A 20202-nucleotide genomic window follows, 5' to 3' on the forward strand; every position below is an offset into this window, starting at 1 on the left:
CTGGTACCCACCCCCCCCCCAAAAAAAAAAAATTATTGATTTGTGTTTGGCTTAAGCCTTTGTAGAAGAAATAAAGTGGCAAAAACTAAGACAAACACCTCCTAGATTGCTAATCTGTTAGAAGCTGACAGTTAAATTTAAGACTTCAACAGGAAATTTTAAGCAATCAAGAAAATAAACTTCCCACAAAATTAAATGAAAAACAACTATAAAACATCCTGTATATTTATTATCAAGAAAGTGCTGATGACTATAATTAGGACTATAAATTTAACTGAGAGTAAATGAGAACTAGATTAGTAAATAAAACTGTCTGTAAACATTTGTAAATCAGTTCTTCTGTCGGGCTGGTTTGTGAAAGAGCTCAGTGGGTCAAGAGCAGGAGCTGTTTTTGGCTCAGAGTGGCCATCTTTATTGGTCACCGTGGAGTAGCGCTTCCATCTCACCCCTGCTCTCTTCCCAGAGAGCCCCAGCTTCCTTCTTCCCACTCCTGGGCTCCCCTGCTGTCTCCATTTCTTCACCACTCTTCATCCCTGGCAGTTAACTTTGATCCTCAGAAGTCCCAGTTGGTCATGGTGGTGCATGCCTGTAATCCCAGCAGGAGCATGGCAAGTGCCAGGCCAGCCTGGGCAACTTAGACCCTGTCTCAAAATTTAAAAATAAATAAAACAAAAGGAGAAAACAAAAACAAACAAATAACAACAAAACAGGGGCGGGGACTGGGAATCTAGCTCGGTGGTAGAACACCTCTGGGTTCAGAGAAAATTGTCTCCCCAATTTCCTCCTTTCTTCACAGTCCTTAAAGACAACCCTGAAAGTTCTTTTCTATTTTAGAAGATTTACCAGCATCAGGTAGTAAGATAAACATGGGGCGTCAATAAAGTGACAGGCTTCCCCTGAGCAAGGCTCTGATGCTTTTATCTTTAGGTTAAATCATGCCAAACAATAGATGCTCTTTGGCTTCACCTCACTGGATAGAATGTGTCTACTTTCATTGGTCTCCTGTTCCCACACAGGGTTTCTCTGGACTCCTTAGGGTATTTCTTCAAAATTACTCCAATCTTAATCTAATTAGTCCCTAAAGAAATGCAAAAAAAAAAAAAAAAAAAAAGTTCTCAGGAGGGGAAAAAAAACTAACTAAATAAATAAAGCCTGATAATACCCAGTTTGGCTAGGTTTTCTGGGATGCTGACTCATTTTTGCACTGCTGAAAGTGCTCTGAATTCAGAGCCTTAAATACGTGCATACCCTTCAACCCAGTAATCCCACTTCTAGGAAAATATCCTAAGGAAATAATCAAGAGATGCAGTCAAGGATTTATGAACAAAGGATATTCATTGCAGAGCCATAATTGAGAAAAATTGGAAAAGACTTACATGCCTCCAAAAGACTTACATGCCTCCCAGGTGGGGCTTGGCTCCACAAATCCCCCTGTTCTCTCTGATGGAATGAAGTGCATCCAGTCATGCAGTCATCCGTGTAGCAAGTATTTATTAAGTGCCTACCCTACATTAGGCATTTGGCTGCATAAACAAAACAGGTAAATTCCCAGCGACCCCCGCCCCAGATGCTGTCATTAAAATTCATCATCTCATAAAGCAATTTTAAATTGCTCACCTTATTTTTGGAGTTGGGGGGGGCAGGTGACACCTGAATCACCTTCAACCTTTCACCCCACCCCCATAAGCAGTTACCAAATCCAAAACATTTTTCCTTCCATGGTTCTCCCGCATGACCTCTCTTTTCCTTTCAAAAGCAGACCCTAAGGCTCTGAGGTAACCTGATATCCGCGGGAGGAACACCAACATGGCTGGCTTCAGATTGGTTTCTAGTTCCAGGAAGTTGCTGGACTTTGGGCAAATCACGCCACCTCTGGGACTGTTTCTAATCAGAATAATGAGAGGACTGGCCCAATCTTTCAGGTCCTTTGTGCCTTGTAATTTGGAGCTGTATGGAGGGCCCTATGTAGATGGGGGAATCTTAACCTCCAGAGAAGGGGAGGGGAGACTGAAACCCTTCAGGATCTGGACACAAAAAAGCCAAGGAACTATCTAGGCAGGAGGGTAAAAGTACTAGAAGTCAGAAATATCAGAAAACAGGCCTGTGGATGGTGGGGAGGAGGAAATCCCACAGGCCCATACCAGCCAGGCCAGTTCCCTGCGCTCTGCTCTTCTTCCCCTGAGCAGACCTCAGGCCCATATCCAGCCTTTCTTTGAAGGGGCTAATTTATGTTAAATAATTGCTGGTGTGAGCTGGGGTGGCTCAGAGGCATGGCACTTGTCTAGTATGAATGAAGCCCTGGATTCCATTTCCAGCACCACAAAAAACAAAACAGCAAAACAAAAGTCATCTAGTAATTATTGGGTGTTTACTAAGTACATGGCATTGTGGCGATGATTTACAGTTACCTCAGGTTCACATCACAGAAGTAGGAGGTCTGCTCTGCTGTTCTCGGTTTTCTTTTCTTCTTCTACTTCTTAATTTATTTATCGGTACTGGCACTTTACCACTGAGCTACATCCCCAGATGGTCTTGAACTTGTGAGCTGGTCTTGATTTTGTGATCCTCTGGCCTCAGCCTCCCCAAATTGCTGGGATTACAGGTGTGCACCACCACATTCGACTTGTTTCCATTTTTCTACAGGCAAAACAATGGCTTGGGGAAGGTTACAGAAATTATGGGAGCCAGTGTGTAGTGGCACATGCCTGTAATCCCAGGTGCTTGGGGGATTGAGGCAGGAGGATCACAAGACTGAGGTCAGCCTGGGCAATTTAACTATACCCTGTCTCAAAATTTTAAAAATAACATTAAAAGGGTTGGGAATGAATCTCAGTGGTAGAGTGCTTGCCTAGCATGCACAAAGCCCTGGGTTCAATCTCAGACATGGCTAAATAAGTAAAAGAAGTTATTATGAGAAGTAACGCAGCTTGTCACCATGCCTAGCACTCCTTAGCTTTATAATGGCTGGTTTTCTTTTGTTGGAAGGACAGTGGGACAGTTTCCCATTCGATCTCTGTTTCCTACTGCAGAAGACGGAAATGAAGTTCACTGTGGCAGTAAGGGTTCGTGGATTACCAACTGAGGGATTGACATGAGTAGATCACAAATAAGCATGTAGGTTAGTAAGGGTGCAGATGTTTATAAATGACCCTGGAATTGACTGCAGCATCTGCTTTCGTTTGGAAACCACCCCTTCCTTGCCCTTGTCCCACTTGGAGTGAGGAAACCATGTTCGCTGAGAGTTAAGTGAGGGACCCAAGATGCATCTAAGAGGAATTCTGACCAGCGCTGCCCAGTTTCAACTCTGACCTTGTAGTAAAGATCTGCTCTGAAGCAATATGGAGTCTTTGACAGTAATATTCATTTAACTCAGGAATCTAAAAGAGCAGTTTCGCTGGGCACGATAGTGCATGCCTGAGTCCCAGCGGCTCAGGAGTGTAACAGTGGTCCACATCACCTTTTGAAATATAGCCTTTGCTTCTTATTTTAAAAAAAGACATCGACAACTACAAGAAATATTTTTTAAAAAGGATGTTTTTCTTGGGGCTGGGGTTGTGGCTCAGTGGTTAAACGCTTGCCTAGCATGTGTGAGGCACTGGGTTCAATTCTCAGCACCACATATAAATAAATAAACAAAATAAAGGCCCATCAACAACAAAAAGAACATATATAAAAGGATGTTTTTCTTTTCCTCTTCCCTCTCTCCCCCTCCCTAACCCAGGAGCTGAAAGATTACCTTGAGTTATCTGTCCTCCACAGGAAAGAGACATCACCTGAAGATCTTTGGAAGTGACTATCTCCCAAATTAACAAGTGAATTTCAACACACTATCAGGGCACACCTGGAAGGTAGCCTTTGAATAGCTTCTTTAAAAGCCCTGTTTTCCCTGACTGGCAGAACTACAGCTTCTGGGAGTGGAGTTCCCTGTGTTTCTCCTTTGCTAGCAAAGCGATGAAGCTTCTTTTTCCTTTTTCTCTAAACTGTGTCCTCTTTATTAAATTGGCATGAATTGGCATCAGGGATGAGGACCCGAGGTTTTGGTAACAAAATGTTGAGGCAGGAGGATCACAAGTTCAGAGCCAACTCAGCGATGTATCAAGACCTTAGCTGGGGGCTGGGGATGTGGCTCAAGCGGTAGCGCGCTCGCCTGGCATGCGTGCGGCCTGGGTTTGATCCTCAGCACCACATACAAACAAAGATGTTGTGTCCGCTGAAAACTAAAAAATAAATATTAAAATATTCTCTCTCTCTCTCTCTTTAAAAAAAAAAGGCTCTAGCTGACTTAGCTAGACTCTGTCTCAAAATAAAATATAAAAAGGGTTAGGGATGTGGCTTACTAGTTAAGTGTCCCTGGGTTCAATCCCTGGTACAAAAGGGAAAAAAAAAAGGCAATAAATTAAAAAAAGAAAGAAAATTTCAGAAAAAAAAGAAAAAAGGCAGGTTAGCCCGATGCGGTGGCACACCTGTAGTCCTAGCAACTCCAGTAACTAAAGCAGGAGAATGACTTGAGCTCTGAGTTGGAGACCAACCTGGGCAACATAGTGAGACCCACCCATATCAAAACAACTAACAATGGTGCACACTGTAATCCCAGCTACTGGGGAGGCTAAGGCAGGAGGATTTTAAATTGGAGGACAGCTTCAACAATTTAGGAAGATCCTGTCTCAACATAAAATTGAAAAAGGGTTAGAGATGTAGTTCAGTGGTAAAGCGTCCCTGGGTTCAAGCCCTAGCACTGTAAAACAAAACAAACCAACCCCCCAAACTAACTAAACAAGTAAAGAGGCAGTTTGTGTGTCTGTGTGCATAGGTGGATTTTTTTTAGGAAGGTGTTTAAAACTGCCCAGAGGTTAAGAACTTCTGTGACAAATGGGTGTGATACAGGAGCAACAGTGGCACAATCCTTATGACAGGAGGAAAAAGAATGACTTAATTAACCAGTAGGTGGAAGGAAAGAAGATACTCAGGGGAAACTTCACATGGAGGCAGGATCTGGGGGAGGGGGGGAAAAGGGGTGCTAACATTTCTTGTGCTCTTATTGATTCTATTTATTTATTTATTTACTTATTTGTTTATTCATTTTTGGTACTGAGGATTGAACCCAGGGTCACTTAACCACTGAGCCAAAAATTCCCAGCCCTTTTTATTTTGAAACAGGGTCTCCCAAAGTTGTTCAGGCCTTGCTAAATTGCTGAGGCTGGCTTGGAATTTGTGACCCTCCTGCCTCAGCCTCCCAAGCCACTGGGATTACAGGTGTGTGTCACTGTGCCTGGTTATTGAAAACTAAAATTTATGATGATTTGTTAATTCTTATAACAACAATCCTATGAGGTAAATAAAGTTACTATTCTGGTTTGTGCATTCTTTCATTTAGTAGATATTTATTGAGCAACTGCTATGTATGCCCTATTCTGTATTTTATTTAGAGACAGGGTCTCACTGAGTTGCTTAGCACCTTGCTGTTGCTGAGGCTGGCTTTGAACCTGCGATCCTCCTGCCTTGCTGCTGGGGTTATAGACATGTGCCATTGTACCCGGAGGGACTGTTTTGTTTATGAGAAAGTTAACTATAAATTCAACTCATTTTAATAGATATAGATGAATCTGTTTACCTGTATTTTGGGGGGCGGAGGTGGGGAAAGTATCAGGGATTGAACCCTCCTGCCTCAGCCTCCCAAAGCACTGGGATTACAGGTGTATACCAAGGTGCCCGGCAATTTATCTGTTTTTTTTTTTGTTGTTGTTGTTTTGTGGTGCTGAGGATTGATCCCAGGGCCTTGTGCATGTGAGGCAAGCACTCTACCAACTGATCTATATCCCCATCTCTGCTTATCTGTTTTTTTAAAGATTTTTTCCCCTTTCATTTAGCATTCTGTATGTCAACACTGAGGTAAAAGAAAATGAATGAAAACTGGGCATGGTAGTAAGTAAATGCCTGTAATTCCAGCTCCCAGAGGCTGAAGCAGAAGGATCTTAAGCTTGAAACCATCTTGGGCAACTTAGTGGACCCTTTCTCAAAATAAAATAAAAAGGGCTAGGGATGTGGCTTAGTGGTAGAGCGCTGACCAAGGCCTGGGGCTCAATCACCAGTACAAAGAGGGAAGAGAGAGAAAGAGAGTGACAGAGATATGGATGGATGGATGGATGGATGATTGAAACTTAAATGTGAAAAACTCTTTACAATTTAATCCACAATTTTATGTATTTATCTTACATGTCAGTGAAAAATTGCCAACTATTATGACAATAACAACTTATATGTTGAAAGAATCCAAATATATAAAAAATTTCATAAAAATATAATAAACTATGAAAAGAATTGCTCCCTCAGTATCTTTTCTTTGTTCTTTACTGTGAACTCATATACCAACACATTGTTTTCTTCTTTTTCTTTCTTTTTTTTTTTGATACTGGGGATTGAACTTAGAGGGGCTTTACCACTGAATCACATCTCTAGCCCTTTTTATTATTATTTTTTTAAATTTTGAGACAGGGTCTTGCTAAGTTGCTTAGGGCCTCCGTAAATGGCTAAAGTTGGCCTCAAACTTGTGATCCTCCTGCCTCAGCCGCTCAAGTAACTAGAATTATAGGAGTGCACCACCATGCCCAGCTCATCCTGTACTTCTTATTTATTTATTTAAGTAGGTATAAATGATAGCAGAATGCATTTTTATTTATTTTTTTGTAGTTGTAGATGGACAGCATGTCTTTATTTCATTTGTTTTATTTTTATGTGGTACTAGGGATTGAACCCAGTGCCTCACACATGCTAGGCAAGTACTCTGCCCCTGAGCTACAGCCCCAGCCCAGCAGAATGCATTTTGACTCATTGCAAACAATTGCAGCTCAACTTTTCAGTTCTCTGGTTGTCCACAATGTAGCGTCACACCATATGTGCAGTCATACATGTACCTAGGGTAATGATGTCCATCTCTTTCCACCATCTTTCCTGCCCCATGCTGTACTTATTCTTCAGTCTACTCCAGGGCTATGTTCATATAGCCATGTAGGTAAGCCAGGACCTCTCAATAATCTACTCTAGAATTTATTTATTTATTTTTTTAATGGCAGAGGGAGTTGGATTTAGGACTTTTAATACCCTGCAGAGGTGCTCTATCACTGACCTATATTCCAAGCACTTTTTACTTTGAGAGGGGAATCTCAGTAAGTGGGCCAAGCTGACCTCGAGCTTGTGATCCTTCTGCCTCGGCCTCTCAGGTAGCTGGGATTACAGATGGGCACTACCATGCCCAGCTCAATTTTTTTTTGGTACTGGGATTGAACCCAGGGCCTTGTGTGCATGTGAGCCAAGCACTCTACCAACTAAGCCATATCCCCAGCCCCCTCCCCAGCCCTTTTTGTATTTTTTTTTAGAGATAGGGTCTTATCGAGTTACTTAGGGCCTCACTAAGTTGATGAGACTGGCTTTGAATTTACGATCCTCCTACCTCAGCTTCCTGAGCCTCTAGGATTACAGGTGTGTGCCACCACCCTCTGGTTCAATATTTGCTTTCCAATAATTTGCTTTTTTTTTTTTTTTTTTTTTTTTTAAATATTTATTTTAGTTTTCGGCGGACACAACATCTTTGTTTGTATGTGGTGCTGAGGATCGAACCCGGGCCGCACGCATGCCAGGTGAGCACGCTACCGCTTGAGCCACATCCCTAGCCCCAAATAATTTGCTTTTAAAAGTTATTATAGCTGGGTGTAGTGGCACATGTTAATTAATTAATTTATTTTTTAATTTTGGTACTGGGGATTGAACTCAGGGGCACTCAACCACTGAGCCACATCTCCAGCCCTATTTTGTATTTTATTTAGAGACAGGGTCTCGCTGAGTTGCTTAGCGCCTTGTTTTTGCTGAGGCTAGCTTTGAATTCTCGATTCTCGTCTCAGCCTCCTGAGCCGCTGGGATTAAAGGTGTGCACCACCACGCCCGGGTAATGTTTATTATTTTGATCAAGTACTCCAAGTATGTAGGCATTTTAGTTGATACTAAATGGCTCTCAAATTTTTATAGACTTCAGCAGGGTTAATCGCTTGATTTAAAAAATGCATTAGTCATCTACCTGCAGAAGGGTGAGCCTCTTTTTTTTTTTTTTTTTTTTTTTAAGAGAGAGAGAGAGAGAGAGAGAGAGCGCGAGAGAGAGAATTTTTAATATTTATTTTTTAGTTATCGGCGGACACAACATCTTTGTTTGTATGTGGTGCTGAGGATCGAACCCGGGCCGCACGCATGACAGGCGAGCGTGCTACCACTTGAGCCACATCCCCAGCCCGGGTGAGACTCTTAATACATAATTCTTTTAAAAGTTTTTGATTATTTTGGTTTCACCAGCTTTATACGTATTGAACAGAATTCTATTAGATTAAAAAAAGTTACAAAGGGGATATATTAAATACATAAGCATCTCAAAAGAAAAAACACAAAATGACAATTTTTAGGTTAACTCTAGTTCAATCTGTGTGGCCAATCAGTCTGGATGGAACTGGGCCAGATTCATTTTGATAATCTTGGGAGGCAAGAAACCTGAGTTTGAATTATGATTTTACTACTTAAGTAGCTGTGTGACTTGGGTAATCCATTATTTCACCTCTTATGGTCCCAGGTGTCTCGTCTCGTAGCCAGGATGCCACTGTCTACTTCTTAAGTGAGATTTGGTAGTTTATGACTTTAAGAAATATCTGTTTCATGTAAATTGTAGAATTTAATATTACAAAAAATTATTCATATATTCCTTATAATCCCATTAATATCTATAGGACCTGCATTTATGTCACTTCTTTCATTTTTCAAATTGGTAATTATATCTTGTCTCTTTCCCCCAGTCAGCTGGTTAGAGGCTTATCAATTTTTCTGATAAAGCATAAAGAATCACATTATGGTTTCGCTAATTTTATTTTTTGTTTTCTGCTTCACTGATTTAACACTATCTTTTTAATTTTCTGTCTTCTACTTATTAAGATAAAAGCTCTTAAGCCAGGTGCAGTGGCATATGCCTGTAATCCCAGCAACTCAGAAGGCTGAGGCAGGAGGATAGCAAGTTAAGGCCAGCCTCAGCAACTTAGCAAGACCCTGTCTCAGAATAAAAATAAAAATGCCCAGCGGCTCAGTGGCATCCTGGTTTGTTATATAGGATATAGCTTAGCAGTGGAGTGCCCCTGGGTTAAGTCCTCAATACCACAAGAAAAAAAGATGAAAAGCTCTTTAAGACATTTTCTTTCGGGCTGGGGATGTGGCCCAAGCGGTAGCGTGCTCGCCTGGCATGCCTGTGGCCAGGGTTCAGTCCTCAGCACCACATACAAATAAAGATATTGTATCCTCTGAAAAGTAAAAAAATAAACATTAAAATTAAAAAAAAAAGACATTTTCTTTCTAATGTAAGCATTTGCTGTTCTTAATATCTTTTTTTTGGTTTTTTTTTTTTTTAATTTTTTTAGTTGTTGATAAACCTTTATTTTATTTATTTATATGCAGAAGCTTAGAATCGAACTCTGTGTCGCACACATGCCAGGCAAGTGTGCTACTGCTGAGGCCGAGCCCCAGCTCTAAATACCTCTTTTTTTGTGTGTGTGTGTGGTGCTGGGGATTGAACCCAGGGCCCCAACCCTTCTAAATATCTCTTTAAAAGCTGATTTAGACGCATTCCTCAAATTGTGATGTGCTTTGCTTTCATTCAGTTCAAAATGACACAATTTTATTCTTGATTACATTTTGACTTACTTATTTCCAAACAGTAACAAATATATTGTTTTCAGATATATTTGTTACTGATTCAGAACAGGGTCTTGCTATGTTGCTTAGGCTGGGCTTGAACTTCTGGGCTTAGATGATCCTCCTGCCTCAGCATCCCAAATAGCTTGGACTACAGGAGCATACCACCATGGCTGGTTTGTTAGTAAATATTACTCAAATCTCTTTGTAACCAGAGAACTTTGGTGCTTTGCATTGATTATATCATTTTACATTTATTTAGCCTTGTTTTATGATCCAAAATAGTCAATCTTGGTAAATATTCTTTGTGTACCTTGAAGGAAATGTATGTTTTGCTATTGTTGGGTAGAGTATTCTATAAATATCAATTAGGTCAAGTAAGTTGATCATGTAGTTCAAATTTTCTGTCTTGACTGATTCTCTATTTGCTTTATCAGTTATGCAAATATTCAGAAATGGACATTTGAACTATTCTATAATTGAGGATCTAGGTTTTGTTTTGTTTTGTTTTAATGGCAGGTACCAGGGACTGAATCCAGGGTTGCTTAACCACTGAACTCATATCCCCATTCCTTTTTGAGACATGGTCTTGCTAAGTTGCTTAGGGCTTGACTAATTTGCTGAGGCTGACCTCGAATTTGCAATCCTCTTGTTTCAGCTTCCCAAACTGCTGGGATTATAGGCATATGCCACCCTGCAAGGCTTGTCTATTCCTTATTGATTCTATTCAGGTTCACTCCAGCCCCCATGTATTCTGAAGCTTTGCTGTTTTTTTTAAAAAAATAGAATATAAGTGAGAAATCCAGGAAAAGTTTTTTTTTTTTTTGTTGTTGTTTGTTTTTTGGTGGTGGCTGGTCTTAAACTCCTGGGCTCAACTGATCCTCCTACCTCAGTCTCCAGGGTAGCTGGGGACTATAGATATATACCTCTAGGCCTGGCTTTGGGAAGGTTTGAGACATTTAAGAGTATAAGCTATAGGTAAGAAAATGATAGACCTCAGGATTACATTATATTGGAGGATAGGGAACATTTGGTCCACATGCCAGCTCTAATTTGAGTGACTTATTTTTAGACTTTGGAACCCAGATTAATTCCTCCATCTAGGTTACAATATCTATTTTAATCAAAGTATAGTGTACACCAGGATAAAGAATTAGAAGAATCATATAAAATATTACGTTACAGGTCACTGTCAACATTTGTCTTTGACCTACAAAATGGTCTTTCCTTTATTTTTGTCATGCTATTGAACTCAAGGCTTTGTTCATGCTAGGCAAGTGCATCATTGCTGAAACATATCCCAGCTCTCTTCTTTCATTTATTTATTCATTATTTTTAAGCACTGGGGATTAAACCCAAGGATGCTTTACCATTGAGCTACATCCCCAGCCATTTTCATTTTATTTTGGGCAGGATCTAAATTGCTGAGGCTGGACTGAAACTTGAGATCCTCCTGCCTCAGCCTCCCAAGTCAGTAAGATTATAGGCATGTGCCAGTGTGTGACACTGCTACCAGCTCTTAGACTCATTCTTGACCTTTGTTTCTTAGTTCCCCACAATCCCTCAGGAAATTCTATGGCTCTAGTTTCAAGATATACCCAAACTCAACACTTCACCATTTCCATTGCTATTATTGTGGTCTTATCCATTAGATGGCAAAATCTTCCTCACCTTAACTGCAATTAACTAATATTTTAAAGGGTAGTGATGAAAATTGTATATATCTGGACCAAGTTCAAAGAAACATGGTAGTGTCTGTAACCTAAACTACTGCCTCATAACTTTTTGGAGACATTTGTCTTAGCTTCTCATCTTCCCCTCCTGCAATTTTTTTTCTTCCTTGTTTCCTTCATAATTGTACAAAACTAATCCATTTTTGGCATTATCCACTTATCACCTCTAAGGTCTAAAATCTACTCTTCATTATCTGCTTAGGAATGACAGAGCTAGACCCTGTTGTGAACACGTGTGTTTGCCAGCTGGTGTGAGGATGACCTTTGTCAGTAGACTGCACTGCAAAGGCACTTGGGGAGGAGCTTTTCTTCCTGATGCTGGTTTACTCCCCTCCACAGGCTCCTACAGCAGGCAGTTTCTAGCTCTAGTGATAGTCAACAGCCAGCCTCACCCAGTACCTTTTTTTTTTTTTTTTTTTGGTGCTGATGATTGAACTGGGTGGGGGGGCCCTCAGGCACAACAGCCATTGCTACATCTCCAGCCATTGCCCCACACCCTGCACTTTTACTGGGATAGCACCTCTCCTTGGACAGCTTCTCTGGAATCTCCTCCAGTGGTTTCCCAGAAAATTCTAGAGTATGTCACCACTCTTTGGATATTTCCTAGGTATTGAGGGCAAATTGTAATAAGTCTCTCCGATGCAACCTTTCAATAAACTCTGTTGTCCACTGAGCCATAGTTGTGACCTAATAAAATTTGGCTCAACCTGAAAGGGAAGACCTCTTCTAGATGGCTTTGCTTCAGCCCTTAGGTTTGTAGTTGTCCCCTATATATGCTATTTTTATGTTCTTTTTAATTACTTGATAGCAAATCCTCCATTATTTCAATTTGGTATTATTTGCAATAGTTAATCTTATATATCAACAAAATGCCCAGATATTTGGTAAAACATTATTCTAGATGTTATTGAGAAGTTTTTATTTTATTTACTTTTGGGGGAGGTACTGGGGATTGAATCTAGCAGTGCTTTACCACTAAGCTACATCCTCAGACTTCTTTTTAAATTATGAGACAGGGTCTCACTAAACTGCTGGGGGCTTTGCTAAATTGCAGACTACCCAGTTAGAATAAGATATATTTCATGACTGTATAATTACCTCAAAATGACTTGTACTGTCATGTTTAACTAATAAAATAAAATAAAATAAAAATAAAAATCAATTAAAAAACAAATAAATAAATTGCAGAGGCTGGTCTTAAACTTTCTCCTCCTGCCTCATCTCCCAAATTGCTGGGATTATACACATGTACCATCATGGCCTGAAAGTTGGTTTTATCTGAATGACACAAACATTTAAATTGGTGGATTTGCCAGGCACAGTGGTATACAACTGTAATCCCAGTAATTTGGGAGGCCGAAGAAGGAGGATTGCAAATTCAAAGCCAGCCTAGGCACTTTAAGTGAGTACCTGTCTCATTTAAATAAAAAGGGCTAGGGATGTAGGTTACTGGTAAAGCACTCCTGGGTTCAATCTCTAACACTGGGGGTTAGGGGGTGGGAAAGGTGGACTTGAAAGTTCAAGTAAAGCAGGTTACCCTCCACAATGTGGGTGCAATCAGTTGAAGGCTTAATATAATTCCCCCCAAGACTTGATTTTTTCAGTTCAATTTTCCCTCCACCCATTCTAGATAAACAAGTGTCCAGCAGATTTTTTTTTTAAACTATGTAATGGTGATTGTTTTTATTTTTGAAGTCTTTTGCCCTATGAAACATTTAGTAAGATTTTCCAATGATGAAGCAAAACAAATTATCAACCCCACAGTTTTATTTGTAAAGAACAAAGCATGAAAAGTCATATTTAAATGTACTTCAAAATCTGAAAAACCCATGTCAGTTTGCCTGATATGTTAAAGTGCTTAATATCACAATACTCTTTTTTAAGTGTTATATCATGTCCAGATGAGAAATAAAGAAATATCCAGTTCTGATACACTTTGTTAACAATACAAAGGGAAACAATATAATTTAAATACAGAAATGCTAATTAAAAAAAAATATACAGGGTACATTTATACATGGTTCAAGTGTAACATGGGATTTTTTTTTGTTGTTGTTCCACTCCCTCATCTGATTGACAACAGAATCTCCTTAATATACTTCTCTACTGTCAACAAAAGTTGGTGTTTAGATGAAGACTGGGTCTAACACCTAAGTACATCCAGGTAACTGGACCAAGCATGATTTCCTTCTACATAACCTAAGGTATGTTGGACCCTAAGAGGAAAAATTTTATTTGGTGAACTTTTTTCACTCTGGTATTAATATCTCAATGTGATGCCTTTTTGAAGCCAATTTTTATGTCTTCCTTAAGGGGTAATTAGCTCTAATAAATTTGGGAGGGTAAAGTTCTCCTTGAACTCTTTCTTTATTAGTAAGATTGAATGTGGGGCCTTGTGCATGCTAGGCATGCACAGTACTGTACCACTGAGTTGCACCCCAGTCTTTCCTTGGACTCTCTCTCTCTCTTTTTTTGTGTGTGTGGTGCTGGGGATTGAACCCAGGGCCTTGTGCATGTGAGATAAGCACTCTACCAACCGAGCTATATTCCCAGCCCCCTCCTTTGAACTTTTGATCATACTGCAACAATGATCTTTTCAAAAAGCTTGTATTCATTTAATTCAACAGATTTATAATCCCATTTTAACAGAAATAAGGAACTCAGTAGCTTGTCATTCTTTCTGATTTATGTTAAATGGTAATGAATAAATTCATCTGTTACAGGAATTCAAAGGACACAGACAACTTGGAAATAGGATTCACTTCACAAAAATTGAGAACTCAAGACCCATTCTCAATCAATGAAGTTGTGTTAATACTGAAATGTAAGTAGCTAAGGTTCAGATTGTCCTCTCAACATTTGTGAAAAGGATAGACTAATATCTGTAAACCTCACAGAAAATACTCACAGTTCCCTAAATGAAAAATCTATTGGAAAAAAACCCATAATTCTTAATAGAAGATATTTCATTATGAAGAGCTATACTCCCAAAGCTAACAGATATTTCCCTGGGAATTTAAGGTCCTCAATTATTGCCTCATGTTTCAAAACACCTTAGGGTATCAATAATATACTACACATAAGTTGTCATATATAATCTTAACCTCTCTTTTTCACTTACACCTGCATACAAGGCTTTGTTGCCAAAAAAGGAAGTATGAGCAATTCAGTTTTTCCCCTACATCATTTATACAGTGTGACAGAACTTCATTAATATTATAAAAAAGAGGGGCTGGGGTTGTGGTTCAAGGGGTAGAGTGCTCACCTGGCATGTGTGAGGCACTGGGTTCAATCCTCAGCACCACATAGAAATAAAATAAAGGTACTGTGTCCACCTACAACTAAAAATAAATATTTTAAAAAATTATAAAAAAATAGAAAAAAAGAAAAAGAAAAAAGTCATGTTAATGTAAATAACAGTTACCAAAAAAAAGTGTGGGACATTTATAAGAAATTTTAGAGGGAGGGGCTGTGGTTATGGCTCAGTGGTAGAATACTTACCTAGCATGTGTGATAGGCACTGGGTTCAATCCATAGAACCACATAAATAAATAAAATAAAGGTATTGTGTCAATCTACAACTAAAAAGAATATTTAAAAAGTTTTTAGAGGGAAAGCTAAATCTTTGCAAATTTTAGGTCTCTTCTACCAAACTCACTCTTCCAGTGGGACATATGTGGAGGGCAATGGTTGGGAGGCTTTCATTCTTAGCAGCCTACTTTTCCCACCTAGAGCTCTTTTATACCACCTCATACTTGAGTGTCAGTCATTTTTCTTTTTTCTTTTTCTGTATTGGGGATGGAACTCATGGCCTCAAGCCTGCTGGGCAAGTGCTCTAACACTGAGCTACATTGCCAGCCAAGGCAATTTAAGTTTTAAATAATTTCTTCCAAAGCCACTGTTATTTGAAAATCTTAATTATGGCCCCAGGCATTTAATTTTATTTGGAGGGGGAAAAAGCAAATAGAAAATTTATTTTTATTTACTTTATAGTATGATTCTAAAGCAATATACTAATTTTAAAATTAACATAGCAAGGCTGGGGTTGGTTGTAGCTCAGTAATAGAGCACTTGCCTAGTACGGGTGAGGCACTGGATTTGATCCTCATCACCACATAAAAATAAGTATAAAATAGCCAGAGTTGTGGCGCACGCCTGTAACCTCAGTGGCTCGGGAGGCTGAGGCAGGAGGATCTTGAGTTCAAAGTCAGCCTCAGCAAAAAAGTGAGGTGCCAAGCAACTCAGTGAGACCCTGTCTCTAAATAAAATACAATATAGGGCTGTGGATGTGGCTCAGTGGTTGAGTGCCCCTGAGTTCAATCCCTGGCACTAAAAAAATAAAGGTATTATGTCCATCTACAACTAAAAGTATTTTTTAAAAAGTTAACATAGCAGAAAGGATATCTCTAAATGGATATGATCAATCCAAAAGTCAGGGTGAATGAGTGCAGTGGCGTACACTTATAATCCCAGCAACTCTGGAGGCTGAGGCAAGAGGATCCCAAATTTAAAGCCAGCCTCAACAACTTAATTCAGCCCTAAACAATTTAGTGAGACCCTGCCTTAAAATAAAAAAATAAAAAGGACTGAAAGGACTGGGGATATAGCTTGGTGGTAAAAAAAAGTACCTCTGAGTTCAATCCCTCCTACAAAACAAACAAGCAAACAAACAAAAAACAACTCAAGTATGAAAGGTCACACATTTATTCAGTGGATTCTGCTTACTGGTGTGCTCAAAACATTTTGGGATTAACTCAGAGACAGTCATAAGCCACCTGAGTTTTATTTCTTTATAATTGTACTAGATGACTCCATCAGCAGAATCATTCTTTTATTCATCAAACTTGGACTGCAGGGACTTTATGCTGTTTCTAATTATTAATTTATTCTGAAATATTTATTCTGAGAATATTTATTCCGAGAATATTCAAAAGAATGAGCTATGGGCCATTCGAGTAGATCACAAGTGGCCCAAGTGTGTACAGCAAAGGCTATGCCCCAGGGACAAGCACAGGTGCTCTGAGGTGACTACTGCGCCTAGCCAAGAGGATTTATAGTTTTTGAAATTGGTTCTTCCCCTACTCTTCTCTTGTTTTCTTTTTTTTCCTTTGGTACTAGGGATTGAGCCCAGGTATACTCTATCACTGATCTACATCCCCATGCTTTATTTATTTTTTTATTTTTTGAGACAGGGATTTGGTACAGTCCACCCAGGCTGGACTCAAACTTGTCATCCCCCTGCCTCAGCTTCCTGAAAAGCTGAATTTTAGTAATTTTACTGTTATAGTCATACTACACAACAAAGTGGGATGAAACTTTACTCATAACTTGTGTGTGTGTGTGTATGTATGTATATATTTTGGTATTTCAGAAGCATGGTCTTATGGAAAAGGTAACAAGAATGAAACCCTGTGCTGGGCACAGTGGTGCACACCTATAATCCCAGCGGCTCAGGAGGCTGAGGCAGGAGGATCAAAAATTCAAAGCCAGCCTCAGCAAAAGGGAGGTGATAAGCAACTCAGTGAGACCCTGTCTCTAAATAAAATACAAAATAGAGCTGGGGATGTGGCTCAGTGGTTGAGTGCCCCTGAGTTCAATCCTGGTACCCACCTCCCAAAACAAGAATGAAACCCTGGATTGGGCCATCTATAATTTCTGATCACTATGGTAGAAGACAGGTGAAAGAGGTTATGAATGTCTTTAGAATTCCTATATCCCTAGGATAGCTACACCATTGTAGATACAGTTTAGTTTAAACCATTCTCTCTTCTACCCAGGTCAACCAGAACCACCTTCTTTTTAAAAATATTTTTTTACTTGGAGTTGAACACGATACCTTTATTTTATTTTATTTATTTATTTTTATTTGGTGCTAAGGATTGAACCCAGGGTGTCGCATGTGCTAGGTGAGCACTCTATCACTGAGCCACAACCCCAGCCCCAGAACCACCTTCTTAAGCCCTTTGCATAGGTTTCATGTGAAGCCTTCAACAACCCTTTTTTTAAGTATAAAGTCACATGACAAAAGGGCCTGTTTCTTAGCTGCATACAGTGTTTGATAAAGGGAGTGAGGCACTTGTTTCACTAATTTCTTCCTCCAGGAAATAAGGGAACAACACTGTTGGCTAGAGCCCAGGACCTTTAGGTTGCACAAGGATCCTAAGAAGCCATGGCTTGGCTTTGCAGTCACAGTTGGGAATAAAACCTGGAGGTCTGCTGAGGCAAATTTCCTGTTAACAATGTTCCACTCTCTAATTAGAATTAGGCGACCTATCAGAAGATGAAGACTTAAGGTAACTACCTAACACTACATTTACTTAACTTCTTTATAAACAATCAAATTGTAAAGTTACTCACAAGTCTGGTCTTTCAAAACTGCTGCCTCTTGTTTCTTGTTTCATTTCCATTTTGTCAATCTGTGCTCCTCTGGGCCAGTTGTTTTACATTATTGCCCCTTCTTACAAAGGAACAGAAAGCTTGCCCTGAAACACCCAGAAAGGGTTCATTCTTTCTCTCCGGTTCTGTTATTTGCATTATCATGGTCAACAAATACTTTCACAAAAACATTCCAAGCCACCCAGTGCCCTCCTCCTTCTTAGACATTCCTTCCATTTCCTGAAGGGGGATGGGCATGCAGAGGGGGTGGCTGGAACCTAACAGAGCTGGTTATCCTTAAGATGTAAAGGACCACTGCAGAGTTTACATGGACAAATTAAAGTGCAGAATCACGTTGCTGTTTGTAGTACTTATAACTATGAGGCTAAACTCTGAAATTCATATCTTCCTAAAGTACCTCAAATAACAAGAATAAAAATGCCAAGAATGAAATTAGTCTAGGCTAATCTTTCCAAAGTGCAAAGAAGTTATAATCCCATAATTTTAACACACTTCTCAGGGCTTCCTGTGTTTCTTTCCAGTTCAGCCAAGCTCCCAGTGTCTGGTAGTTAAAATACTTGAATTAACTGGGGAGGGGTTGGTGGGGGGCATGCGTATAATCCAAGGGACTCAGAAGGATGAGGCAGGAAGAATAAAAGTTCGAGGCTAGCCTCAGCAATTTAGTGAGAACTTTCAAAAAAATAAAAATAAAAAGGGTTGGGGACATGGCAGAGAGGTAATGTGCCCCTGGATACAATCCCCAGTATCAGGAAAAAGAAAATGCTTGAATTATATCTTTACCTTGTGCCAACTGATTTTTTTTTTTTCCCAAAAGGCTGGAAAAGTGACTCAATTTAAATGCATAAGCATAAAGTGGTTTATAACTTAAAAAATACAAGTGAGGATTATTCCACAGTAGGTAAAATGGCATACATTCACTATACAAAGGATCAACACAGGATGGATGGCTACCACATACAATGCATTCTGGGTTCCTTTGTGATACCTACAGGAGAAAAAAAAAAAGCCCAACAGGGTTGCACCATATTTACATGTTTACTGGCTTCTTCCTGACTAGCACCACTCTTCCCCCTAACCCCCAACATTTTTAAACTACTTATTTTAAATCACAGGAATTTTCAATCTAAGAAAAGTATCTTATTAGAGTAATATAATTTCTTAAAGAAGATAGCATATTTACACACATCTAACACATGAAAATACTCTATTTTATACTAAATTCCAGGTTCAAATGAACTACAATACAGCATTGCCTTGTCTGCAGAGTAAAGATCCTTCAAATTGGGACATACACTGGGTTGACCCCTGCGTGACTCACTACTGTCAGACAAGTCTAAGTCTGTCCCCATAGTTGGGAGAAGGTTCAGAATTCAGAGGTTTGGACTGAGAATTTCTGGACAGTTGGTTTACACATCCACTCCTTTGATGAGTGATCCTTCCAATACTATGGTGAAGTCCTGAATTGTTTGCAGAATTCGGATGAGGGAGTTGACGGTCATGCGATCTCGCAGAAGTGCACTCTCCTCATACATTCGAGTGATGGCAGGACACTCAGCTAACAATGGAATCCACTGAGGCAGCAGGTGATCTCTACAGACCCAAACAGAAATGATTTCTTAGTACCAAGAGAGAGCCTCACTGCACAACAATGGACATATTGGTGCTTTCATTTGGGAAGGTGTGGGGCTGAACAGTGCAATCTCCAGCCAAGCTCTGAGGTCAACAGAGAGGAAACCAAAACCAAGAAGGTGGAGGAGATTCACTGATAGAAAGGTTGTAATCAGAGTACAAAGCGAATAGGAAAATCCACTAGATTCTAAAAGTACATCAGAAAGTCTACACACATTAAAGAAATTCTCTGATTTTACCACCTTTTTTGGGGTACCAGGGATTAAATTTAGGGACACTTTACCACTGAGCCACAACCTCAGCCTTTTTGATATTTTTATTTTGAGAGAGGGTATTGTTAAATTGCTTAGGGTCTTGACAAGTTGCTAAGGCTGGCTTCGAACTTGTGATTCTCCTGCCTCAGCATCCAGAACCATTGGGATTACAGGTGTGTGCCACCTAGGCCACATGCGTGGGCCACCTTGGCTGGCATGCTTTTACCACTTTTTTTTTTTTTTTTTTTTTTTTTTTTTGTGGTGCTGGGGATTGAACCCAGGGCCTTGTACATGCAAGGCAAGCATTCTACCAACTGAACTATATTCCCAAACACCATTTACCACCTTTTTAAAAAGAGGTTGGGGGCCGGGCTATTGGCAGATGCCTGTAATTCCAGCTATATGGGATACTGAGGCAAGAAATTAGTAAGTTCAAGTCTAGCCTGGGCAATTTAGCAAGATCCTGTCTCAAAATA

General features: G+C 39.8%; 1 protein-coding gene and 1 long non-coding RNA gene across 9 annotated transcripts in view; both read right to left on the minus strand.

Annotated features, from left to right (window-relative positions):
* Positions 1-211: 211 nt before the first annotated feature.
* On the minus strand, positions 212-5111 carry LOC124087068 (uncharacterized). Its single transcript, XR_006849995.2, has 3 exons — positions 1618-5111; positions 1396-1523; positions 212-641 (listed from the first exon to the last, which is right to left on the minus strand). It is a non-coding gene; the product is annotated as an uncharacterized LOC124087068 (long non-coding RNA).
* An 8085-nt stretch (positions 5112-13196) lies between these two features.
* Positions 13197-20202, minus strand: part of Dennd5b (DENN domain containing 5B) — a 185584-nt gene continuing 178578 nt past the window's right edge. For all 8 annotated transcript variants that reach the window (XM_046435723.2, XM_046435724.2, XM_046435725.2 and 5 more), the window contains one exon: positions 13197-19433. In XM_046435723.2, the coding sequence (XP_046291679.1) occupies positions 19250-19433 (184 nt within the window). In that variant the 3' untranslated portion in view covers positions 13197-19249. The remainder of the gene's footprint in view (positions 19434-20202) is intronic.

Source organism: Marmota monax, unplaced genomic scaffold (genome assembly GCF_021218885.2).
Source record: "Marmota monax isolate L192 unplaced genomic scaffold, Marmota_monax_Labrador192_F-V1.1 WCK01_AAM20220418_F8-fsc00012, whole genome shotgun sequence".
Lineage (NCBI taxonomy): Eukaryota > Metazoa > Chordata > Mammalia > Rodentia > Sciuridae > Marmota > Marmota monax.